General features: G+C 46.8%; 1 protein-coding gene across 1 annotated transcript in view; it reads right to left on the reverse strand.

Moving 5' to 3' along the window:
• The window catches only part of LOC119971662 (immunoglobulin superfamily member 22-like), a 148213-nt gene that overhangs the window by 104809 nt on the left and 31401 nt on the right, over positions 1-12003 (reverse strand). The window contains exons 5-6 of the mRNA XM_038807516.1: positions 10347-10446; positions 2912-2954 (exon numbers count right to left, since the gene is read on the reverse strand). Coding sequence (XP_038663444.1) covers positions 2912-2954; positions 10347-10446 — 143 coding nt within the window. The remainder of the gene's footprint in view (positions 1-2911; positions 2955-10346; positions 10447-12003) is intronic.

Consider the following 12003-nt stretch of genomic DNA (forward strand, 5'->3'; position numbering starts at 1 on the left):
ACTTATCTCCTGACTCCCCAAAACCTGTCTATCATCTACAAGGCACGAGTCAGGATTATGATGGAATACTCTCCACTTGCCTGGATGAGTGCATATCCAACAACACTCAAGAAGCTTGACATCATCCAGGACAAAGCAGCCCGCTTGATTGGCATCCCATCCACCACTTTAAGCATTCACTCACTTCACTACTGACACACAGTGGTAGCAGTGTCTGCTATCTACAAAATGCACTGCAGAAACTCACCAAGACTCCTTCGACAACAGCTTCCAACCTCGTGGCCTCTACCGCCTAGAAGGACAAGATCAGCAGATGCATGGGAACATCACCATCTTCAAATTCTCCTCCAGGCCACTCAACATCTTGACTTTGAACCATATGCCGTTCCTTTACTGTTATTGGGTCAAAATCCTGGAACTCCCTTCCTAACAGCACTGTGGGTGATCTACAGCACATGGACTGGAGGTGGCTCACCACCACCAATGAGATGGGTAATAAATGCTGCTTTAACTACCGATAGCAACATCTTATGAAGAAAGCTTAAATAGGCACAGTGGTTAGCACTATTGCCTCACAGTACTAGGGACCCAGGTTCAATTTTGGCCTTGGGTTACTGTGAGAAGTTTGCACTTTCTCCCCGTGTCTGCGTGGGTTTCCTCGGGGTGCTTCAGTTTCCTCTCACAGTCCAAAGATTTACAGGTTAGATTGCTTGATCGTGCTAAATTGCCCCTCAGTATGCAAAGGTTGGGTGGGGGTATGGGATTGCAGGGGGGGTGGGCCTGGGTGGAGTGCTCTTTCAGAGTGTTGGTGCAGGCTGAATGGCCTATTTCTGCACTGTAGGGATTCTATGATTCTTTGATCCTCAATGTATTCTCTATACATCCTACTGTTACCCTTATCAAGTCCATTATTGCTCTTGCATATCTTCTATATATCATATAATTATATATTGAGAATTCGCTTTATAGCCCAGAGTTGCCCATTAAATATCTTCTGTGTACAAGCATCCTCCATATAGTATGCATCATAATTACTCACCTAGTATTCCAAGACATCACAGTTATACAGCATGTTCAGATTGTACATTTAGCAAAGCAGTATCATTTATATAGGATGGGATTTAGCAGCCTCGTCACGCTGACTTGGTGTCGGGACAAGACCATTGAATCTTGTGAAAGATGATCGAAACGCACCCATGAGATTTAATGAAATCTGGTGAGACTTCATGATCTGGATCTTGCCCTCACTGGCCGTGATTCAGACCTGCATATTTAAATGATCCATTAGGCTCACTTAAATACGCATTCGCGGGATTCTCCCGGGACCTAACGGCCTGGGAGACCCTGACAAGGTGCCGTTTAGTACTGTTTTTTTACAAAGTGTAAAGCAGGTACACTTTATATGAACCATGCTGCCCACTCTATATTCTCCATAGAAACGCATCAGTTAGTGAAACTCCTATGTAGCTTGTATTTAGCTACTGATCATAATATACATATGTGTGTGTACATATTATTCCCAACACTGATGGATGCCATCAGATATGCACATATATGTGTGTATATATTTGCCCATTCTATTTCCATTCTGCATTCTCCAGTTCCTGTGTATCTCTGCACCAACAGAAAGTGCTGGACAATCTCAGCAGGTCTGACAGCATCTATGGAGAGAAAAGGGAGTGAACGTTTCGAGTCTGGATGACTCTTTGTCAAAGTTAGGGAGAACTGGAAATGGGGTCAGATTTGTGCTGCAGTGGGGGGGGGGGGGGGGGGGGGGAGAGACGTTGAGCGGTAGGTGGGGCTGGATTGGGGGCCAGCAGTATGTGGCGATAGACAAAGATGTTGAGGACAGAAGATAAAAGGAATGTAAATGGAGGGGATTAAGGCTAAGAAGGATGCTGATAGTGGCACATAAAGAGATTAGAGTGTGTGAACAGCAGTACAAAAGTGAACAGTGTGTAATAGGCAACCAGGAACAATTGACCCAAGTGGAGTGAGTGGGAGGGCAAAACAGATCAATGGAAGAAATTAAAATAAATTGATAGAAATAAAAATGGGGTTAAGGTGGAGGAGGGAGTTCACAGTGTGAAGTTGTTGAGCTCAATGTTAAGTCCGGAAGGCTGTAATGTGCCTAATCGTCCCTCCAGTTTGCGCTGGGCTTCACCGGAACATTGTAGCAAGCCAAGTATAGACATGTGGACGGAGAGCAGAATGATGACCGCTTTGCAGAACACCTCCGGTCCATCCACAAGCAGGACCCAGTCCTTCCTGTCATTGGCCATTTCATCTCACTGTCCTGCTTTCATATCTGCATGTCCATCCCTGGCCTGCTGCAATGTGAACTGCTCCACGCCCATTCCCCCCCCCCCCCCCCCCCCCCACTGCAGCACAAATCTGACCCCATTTCCAGTTCTCCCTAACTTTGACAAAGAGTCATCCAGACTCAAATCGTTAGCTCCCTCCTCTCTCCATCGATGCTGTCAGACCTGCTGAGATTGTCCAGTATTTTCTGTGTTTGTTTCAGATTCCAGCATCCGCAGTAATTTGCTTTTATCCTCTCTACAGTTCTTGTTGCTTCCTGAGGATAATTACCAACCGACTCAAGAACAGCTTCTTCCCTACTGCCATCAGACTTTCGAATGGACCTCCCTCGTATTAAGTTGATCTTTTCTCTACACCTTGCGATAACTGTAACATTATATTCTGCAGTCTCTCCTTCCTTCCCTATGTACGGTATGCATTGTTTGTACAGCGTGCAAGAAACAATACTTTTCACCGTATACTAATACATGTGACAATAATAAATCAAATCAAATCAAAGGATCCTGAAACTATCACATATATCACAATATCGCTAAGTGCAAGGTGTTCTCTTGAAGTCTCTCTGAGACTTCATGTGCTAGAGACTTACCTTTTCTTCAACATTGTCCGGAAATTCAATTGTTTATCTTGATCTGGAACAAAATAACAAATTCTGCATGAGCAGTCAATAAATTTTGGATTCCATCATAGTGAGCAATTCACGTAGAAGACTAGTTGACTACCATCAGGTTAACAACATTCAGTTTCAGCATTAGTATTACAAGAATTTACAGTGAATGATAAATAGAATCAGGTTTTTCAGGAGTTGATTGTTAACTTTATAGAATATGTTTCGTATGATCCCCTAAATGTCTGTCATTCCACAGGTCAATTTTACTTCGAGCTTACTTTAAGCAACAGGTTGATCTATAATCGGGGTCTATCTGTATATTTGTGGAATGTTTCAGAGGTTAGGTCAGGCTTAACGCACTCGGAATTGGTTGAATCACATCCCTTGTGGATAAAATGTAGCTGAGCCTGTGCGAAAGCACCCAGAATCTTCCAGTAAAATAACAAGGTAGAGTTTGAGAAAGTCTGGCCTCAGCAGAATTACCACAATCAGGGTTTGTTTTTGCTACATTTTATCTTTGGCTTTATTAGCACCTTCGTCAATCCCCGGCAGGGGAGATCAACCATAATGTTAGGCCGAGGCCCGATATTATAGAATTTACAGTGATGAAGACGGCCATTTAGCCCATTGGGTCTACACCGGCCCCCACCTCAGCCCACACCTCCACCCTATTCCTGTAATTCAGCAACCCCACCTAACTTTTGGACACTCCGAGGCAATTTAGCGTGACCAATCCACATAACCTGCACATCTTTGGAATGTGGGAGGAAACCGGAGTGCCCAGAGGAAACGCAGACCCACACGGAGAGAATGGAGCTGGGTGCAGGCAGCAGAATGGATAAGAAGTTAGCTACAAGTCGTAAAGTGAAGTATATAGATTAAGGACAGCTGCTCAGGCTGGCAAAAGATGAGAAGGAAAGAAATGGAATCGCAGGAATCAGTCTGAGATCAATTGGTTACAATTTACCTTAATGATTCGACACAGGAATTGCAAGTACAACAACAAATTGAGGGACCTAGTTAATGCAAAAGAAGATTATGACGGCTTCAAAGAGACATAGATAAAATGCAGAGCTGGGCTGAGAAGTGGCAGATGGAGTTTAACCCTGACAAGTGTGAGGTTGTCCATTTTGGAAGGACAAATCTGAATGCGGAATACAGGGTTAATGGTAGGGTTCTTGGCAATGTGGAGGAGCAGAGAGATCTTGGGGTCTATGTTCATAGTTCTTTGAAAGTTGCCACTCAAGTGGATAGAGCTGTGAAGAAGGCCTATGGTGTGCTAGCGTTCATTAGCAGAGGGATTGAATTTAAGAGCCGTGAGGTGATGATGCAGCTGTACAAAACCTTGGTCAGGCCACATTTGGAGTACTGTGTGCAGTTCTGGTCACCTCATTTTAGGAAGGATGTGGAAGCTTTGGAAAAGGTGCAAAGGAGATTTACCAGGATGTTGCCTGGAATGGAGAGTAGGTCATACGAGGAAAGGTTGAGGGTGCTAGGCCTTTTCTCATTAGAACGGAGAAGGATGAGGGGCGACTTGATAGAGGTTTATAAGATGATCAGGGGAATAGATAGAGTAGACAGTCAGAGACTTTTTCCCCGGGTGGAACACACCATTACAAGGGGACATAAATTTAAGATAAATGGTGGAAGATATAGAGGGGATGTCAGAGGTAGGTTCTTTACCCAGAGAGTAGTGGGGGCATGGAATGCACTGCCTGTGGTAGTAGTTGAGTCGGAAAATTTATGGACCTTCAAGCGGCTATTGGATAGGTACTTGGATTAGGGTAGAATAAGGGAGTGTAGGTTAACTTCTTAAGGGCAGCACGGTAGCATTGTGGATAGCACAATTGCTTCACAGCTCCAGGGTCCCAAGTTCGATTTCGACTTGGGTCACTGTCTGTCTGGAGTCTGCACATCCTCCCCGTGACTGCGTGGGTTTCCTCCGGGTACTCCGGTTTCCTCCCACAGTCCAAAGATGTGCAGGTTGGGTGGATTGGCCATGAAAAATTGTCCAAAATTCTATGATTAACCTAGGACAAAAGTTTGGCGCAACATCGTGGGCCGAAGGGCCTGTTCTGTGCTGTATTTCTCTATATCTATCAGATGGCATTAATCAAACTGAATAATGGGTGTTTAAATGGCAAATTAATTTCTATATAAATAAGTGGGAGGAGCGCACTTTCGTTGGAAGGCGAATTAAGTCACATACAGCTTGGATAATAAGTTGAACTGGGGTACAGGGGTAAAGGAATCTAGTGGTGCCCATACACAAATCACTAAAGGCAGGGATGCAAGGTAATAAGGCCAAAAAAGAAATCCAAGCACAGGAGTTTGCTTTCAGGGAGAATCAATTGAAGTCATGTTAAACTTGTATGCACCCTTCCTTAAGAATACTGTTTACAATTCTCTCCATTTTATAGAAGAAGATGCACAAAAGGGTAACAACTGAGACATTACAACTATCAAGAAAGATTGGGGTTCCTTTCCAGAAAAGGAGACTTGATGAAGGTCTTTGAAATGATAAAGGGTTTTGATAAGGTAGACATAGAGAAGATATTTCTAATTGTAGAGGAGTTCAAAACCTTGGTGCCATAAATACAAGATGACCACAGATAAATCCAATCAGGAATTGAGGAGAAACCCACCTTATCCCAATGTGATACAACTATGGAGTGCTCTACTACAAGGAGTAATTGAAGTGAATAGCATAAATGCATTTTTGGGAGATCTAAATAATTACATGTGAGAGGAAAGAGTTGAAGATAGAATTGGATAAAAACAGAGGGACGAGGCCTGTTGGGAGCATAAACATGACAATAGTCCAGTTAGGATAAATAGCCTATTTCTAAGCCATAGGCTTGATGCAACACAGCTCAGATCAGAGCAACACGACTTCCATTGTAACATGAGGCACACTGAGAGATAAAGTCATGACAAACAAAGGGACATCTAGCCCCTTACAGCTGGCTCAGAGCTGCATTCTTGGAACACAGGAAAGGGTTTGGAAACCCAGTCAACAGAAATGCTACAACTGGTAACTTCCGGCGGCGGCCATGGAATAGGAGGTTGCGTATTTGGTAGCTCCTGCTTGTGGTGGACGTTTTGGACCGTTTCTCCCAACCTTTGTGGAATTTGATCAGAAAATTCGGAGGCGGGTGAGACAGAGAGGAGGAATCCCCCACCAGTTTATGGAGATGTGGACCAGAAGTGGTCTTATAAGAAGAAATAGCCGGGCAATAGCTGCAGAACCTACAGCACAGGAGAACATGGCGGAGGTGCAGGATCCTGGATTGGCGGCCCTGTGGGCAACGGCGCAGCTGGTGAAATTCATTCAGGAGTGTTTTGACAAGCAAAAACGGGAAGGCTCAGACCCGATTAAGGCATCGATCTGCGGGTGGAACAGAGACTATAAGTCCACGGACTGGCAATCCAGAGGGTGGAAGAGAAGGTGGCTGAGCACGAGGACCAGCTAACCGCGATAGAGTTGGAGATGGGGCTGATGAGGGACCACCAGAAAAGACTGCAGGAGAAGATGGAGGATTTGGAGGACAGGTCCCGTAGACAGAACCTGAGGATCGTCGGCCTCCCGGAGGATAACGAGGGATCGGACGCAAGGGCATACGTGGCAAGTATGTTTGAAAAGCTGCTGGGTGATGGGACGTTTGCTTGACCCTTGGAAGTGGACAGATCGCATAGAGCGCTTGCATGGAAGCCACGTTTGAATGAGCCGCGGAGGGCGATGATGGTGCGGATGCACCGGCTCCTAGATAAGGAACAGATTTTGAGGTGGGCCAAGCAGACACGGAGCTGCAAGTGGGAGAACAGCGAGCTGCGCATCTACCAGGACCTGGGTGTGGAACTGGCCAAAGGAAGAGCGGGATTTAATAGGGTAAATTCGGCCCTCTTCAAGAAGGGGATGAAGTTCGGAATATTACACCCAGCTTGTTTGTGGGCCACCTTCGAGAGTCAAGAACATTACTTTGGATCGCCAGACGAGGCGATGGACTTTGTTAAGGACAAAAGACTGGCAGGTGACTGATGATACTGAACGTTGGGGGAGTGTAATGCTGTGCTTGTGCTGTTAAAGTTATTTGCGTTTTCGACTGTACATGGAGTGCTTTTTGTATCGATGTTTGGGCCGTTGCTCAGTTTCGTTCATGAGTTAACTTTGTTCTTGTGGGGGGATGATGGGGTCAATTTCTTCTTATGTGTCTCTGTTGGGGATTGTGATGTTTTGAATATGTATGTTCGAGTGGGGGGGAGGGAGAACAATAGTGGGTAGGATGTTTGGTGCCATGGGCGGGGCTACCAGGCTAGCTGTGCGGGCTAGCTCACGAAAGCGCAGTGGGTGGGGGGGGGGGGGGGGGGGGGCGAGCAGGTGATTGGTTTGTTGAGGGGGGTTGGGATTGTTGTTCTGTTAATGGGGGGAGGGGGTGGGCGGAGGGGAATTACTCTGCTGACAGGGGAGGGACTGTTGCGTTGAGACAAATTGGATGGTGGGTGCCCGAGGGCGGGCCTCTGGAGGTGCGGAACGCGAGCTGAAGGCTGGCCTAAGAATCATAGAATAAGAGAATTTACAGTGCAAAAGGAGGCCATTCGGCCCATCCAGTCTACACTGGCTCTTGGAAAGAGCACCCTACCCAAGCCCACACTATCACTCTATCCACGTAACCCAGTAACCCCACCCAACCTTTTTGGACATCAAGGGCAATTTAGCATGGCCAATCCACCTAAGCTGCACATCTTTGGACTGTGGGAGGAAATCGGAGCACCTGGAGGAAACCCATGCAGTCATGGGGAGAGCATGCAGACTCCTCAGACAGCGACCCAAGCCGGGAATCAAACCTGGGACCCTGGAGCTGTGAAGCAACTATGCTAACAACTATGCTACCGTGCTGGTAATAGTTGATCGGACGGGGCGGGGGGTATGCCCCCTGAGCAGGCTGACCACGTGGAACATTAGAGGGCTGAATGGGCCAGTCAAGAGGGCTCGTGTGTTCGCACATTTGAGGAGGTTGAAGGCGGACATGGCAGTGCTGCAGGAGACACACCTGAGGATAATGGATCAGACTAGACTGAGGAAGGGGTGAAGAGGGAGAAGGACCCAGAGTTATGTGGGTCATAGAGGCCAATCTCCCTATTGATTATCAATGCCAAACTATTGGCTAAAATCTTGGCCTCAAGGATAGATGACTGTGCCCCGGAGGTGATAGGGGAAGACCAGACGGTGTTTGTTGAGGGCAGGCAGCTAACGGCCAACATTAAATATGTTCTTAAATATGATCATGATGCCCTCTGAGGGGAGGGAGATGGAGGTAGTGGTCGCTATGGACGCGGAAAAGATCTTTGACCGGGTGGAGTGGAATTATTTGTGAGCGGTGTTGGGACGGTTCGGGTTTGGGCAGGGCTTCATTGACTGGGTTCGGTTGTTGTACCAGGCATCGGTGGCGAGTGTACGAACAGATCAGCTGACTTCGGGCTACTTTAGACTACACCGAGGGACAAGGCAAGGATGTCCCCTCTCCCCATTGTTGGTTGTTTTGGCCATAGAGTCACTGGCAATGGCACTAAGAGCATCAAAGGACTGGAAGGGGATGATCCGGTGGGGGATGGAACACAGGGTCTCGCTATACGCAGACGATCTGCTCCTGTATATTTCTGACCCGTTAGGGGGAATGGGGGAGATTATGCGGATCTTAGGGGAACTTGGCCAGTTTTCGGGGTACAAATTGAATTATCGGTAAAAGTGAGATGTTTGCAATCCAGGAAAGGGGGCAGGAGAGGAGACTGGGAGAGCTGCCATTCAGAGTGGTGGGTGGGAGCTTTCGTTATTTGGGAATCCAGGTGGCACAGAAATGGGAGCTGCAACATAAACTACATTTGATTCGGCTAGCGGAACAAATGAAGGAGGACTTTCGGAGATGGGACATGCTCCCGCTGTCACTGGCAGGGAGGGTAGACCGTGAAAATGACGGTCCTCCCGAGGTTTCTGTTTGTTTTCCAGTGCCGCCCTATCTTTATCCCAAAGGCCTATTTTAAACAGGTAAATAGGGTGATCTCTGGTTTTGTGTGGAAGGGTAAAACCCCGTGAGTAAAGGAAGTGTTGCTGGAGCATAGTCGAGGGGAGGGTGGGCTGGCACTGCCGATCTTTAGCAACTATTACTGGGCGGCAAACATAACCATGATTACGAGGTGGGTAGTAGGGTTCGGGGATCGGTGTGGGAGCAAGTAGAGGCTGTAATATTTAAGGGCACAAGTTTGGGGGCATTGATAACGGCACGTCTGCCATTCTCGCCGGCCCAGTACTCCACAAGCCCGGTGGTAGTGGCGGCCCTGAGAGTCTGGGGGCAGTGGAGGAAGCACATGTGAGTGGAGGGAGCATTGGTCCAGGCTCCAATTTGTAATAATCACCGGTTCGTCCCGGGGAGGTTGGATGGGGGGGTTTCGGAGGTGGCAGAGAGCAGTGATCGAGAGGATGGGAGATTTATTTATAGATGGGAGCGTTCCCTGTTTGGAGGATTTGGAGGAGAAGTTTGAATTTCCGGGAGGGAATGGGTTTCGATATCTGCAGAAGCGGGATTTTGTACAAAGGCAGGTTTTGACCTTCCCGCTCTTACCGCCATGGGGGATACAGGACAGGGTAGTTTCTAGAACGGGAGTGGGGGAGGGGAAGGTTTCGGATATCTACAAAGAGCTTATGGAGTGGGAGGTAACTCAGATAAATGAGCTAAAGCGCAAATGGGAAGATGAGCTGGGGAGAGATAGAGGCATGTCTGTGGGTGGATGCCCCAAGCAGGGTCAACACGTCCTCATCGTGTGCTAGGCTCAGCCTGATACAATTCAAGGTGGTTCACTGGGCACACATGACGGTGGCCCGGATGAGCCAAGTTCTTTGGGGTAGAGGACAGGTGTGCGAGGTGTACGGGGGGGCCCAGCAAATCATGTCCATATGTTTTGGGCATGTCCAAAACTTAGGGGATTCTGGCAGGGCTCTGCAGACGTCATGGCCACGGTGCTAAAAACAATGGTGATGCCGAGTCCAGAGTTGCCGGTTTTCAGAGCGTCGGAAGATCCGGGAGTCCAGGGGGTGAGAAATGCTGACGTCTTGGCCTTTGACCTTTATGCACTATGTTTACATTTGTATTTGAACTGTTTATTGTTATTATTATAAAATTATAAATGCCTTAATAAAATGTTTTACAAAAAAAGGAAATGCTACAATTGCAATGAAGCCATGTTGAGGAATGAAATGAATATAATCTTAAAAACAGTTTTTATAACACTACATTACAAAGGGGCTAGAAACAAATCTTGTTCCTTGTGACCATCTGTAGGAACAGATCTGAAGCAACACAACATCAATATGCACTAAATAAACATTATCATATATAATCCACCCAGGTTCAGAGCTTACTCTCAGTCACTGTCAATGAAAAGGTATATGTGCAGTCAGCATGAGGGTTGGAAGCAATGCATTTGTAGGCATCCTCGTCATCCGGAGAGACATTATCGATCTGTAAAAGTCAGAACATCTGCAAATCATGTATTGCTTAAACAATGAAAACATTGTCATTCAGTAGAATAGAACTGGTAGAATGCAAAGCTAGCTAAAACCTGGTCTTAAATGACCCATCTCATTGCTGATTGAATCAAAATAGCACATGCAGCAGGACTGGCTAATCTGGTATTGTACTTATCAAGTCAGACTTGAAAACTGGAAGTCAGTAAGATGTGTGGAGCTGGATTGTTATATCAAGAGTACTGACTAAATAAATCAGTAGTGTTCTTGTTACAGTTTTGGATATCTAAGGACTGATTAAACTGCGATATATTACTGGGTCACAGAATCGCAGAACACCTACAGTGCAGAAAGAGGCCCATCAAGTCTGCAATGACACTCCGAAAAAGCACCCCACCCAGGCCACTCGCCGGCCTATCCCTGTAGCCCTACCTAACCTTTGGACACTAAGGGGCAATTCATCATGGCCAATCGACCTAACCTGCACATCCTTGGACTGTGGGAGAAAACCAGAGCACCCGGAGGAAACCCACGCAGACACAGGGAGAAAGTGCAAACTCCACACAGACAGTCACCCAAGGCTGGAATTGAATCCAAGTCCCTGACGTTGTGAGGCAGCAGTGCTAATCACTGTACCATTGTGCTGCCCCATTGATTGAATTGAGGCTGAATGCTTAATTGGACTTTATAACTCAATACTTATTAAATCAGTACAAAACAGCACTGTTCATCTCTGTACTGACCTGAGTTGGAAGTGTGGTGGGACAGGATCGGCGACTGTGCACGTGTCTCAGGACTGACTCCTCAACATTATTTCTCACTCCAAAACCACAAGGCCTGGACAGGGTTGCTAATGCCGCTTACTACAGTGCAGAAATCCTATCAGGTCTGCACCGGCCCTCCGAAAGAACACCCTACCTAGAGCCATTCCCCTGCCCTTTCTTTGTAACCATGCACTTTCATCATGGCCAATCCACCTAATCTGCACAGCTTTGGACTGTGGGATGAAACCTAAGCACCCGAAGGAAACCCACGCAGGCACGGGAAGAACATACAGACTCCGCACAGTCACCCGAGGCCGGAATCAAACCCAGGTCTCTGGCGCTGTGAGGCAGCAGTGCTAACCACTGTGCCACCGTGCTGGCCTTTTATCGGACTCAACCCTTAAGGGCTGACTGATTTAGCAAGGTGTCTACAAGGTCTCAGTACTGATCAGATCAAGGGCTTAAATGTTACTGGAGTGACGGCTTCAAGAGGCCAAAATTTGTCAAAACAATGGTGAAGTTAATGACAACCACTGTTATTTATGTATAAATGGTACAAAAGTATTTGGGAAAGGGCAGACGCTCGATTAAATGTAGAAATTCCAAAAGTACCGTCTGAATTGTACTGTTCCACAATTATTTTTGAGAAAATAACATCTTCTACACTGAGTCAGCATTGAAATGCATTGAACGGCAGGAAACTGTTCTAACGTTGGTTAGGTCACTGTTAGAGTATTGGTGCAGTTCTGGAATCCACGGGGCAGCAGGGTAGCATGGTGGTTAGCATA

The sequence above is a fragment of the Scyliorhinus canicula genome, chromosome 9 (assembly GCF_902713615.1).
Source record: "Scyliorhinus canicula chromosome 9, sScyCan1.1, whole genome shotgun sequence".
Lineage (NCBI taxonomy): Eukaryota > Metazoa > Chordata > Chondrichthyes > Carcharhiniformes > Scyliorhinidae > Scyliorhinus > Scyliorhinus canicula.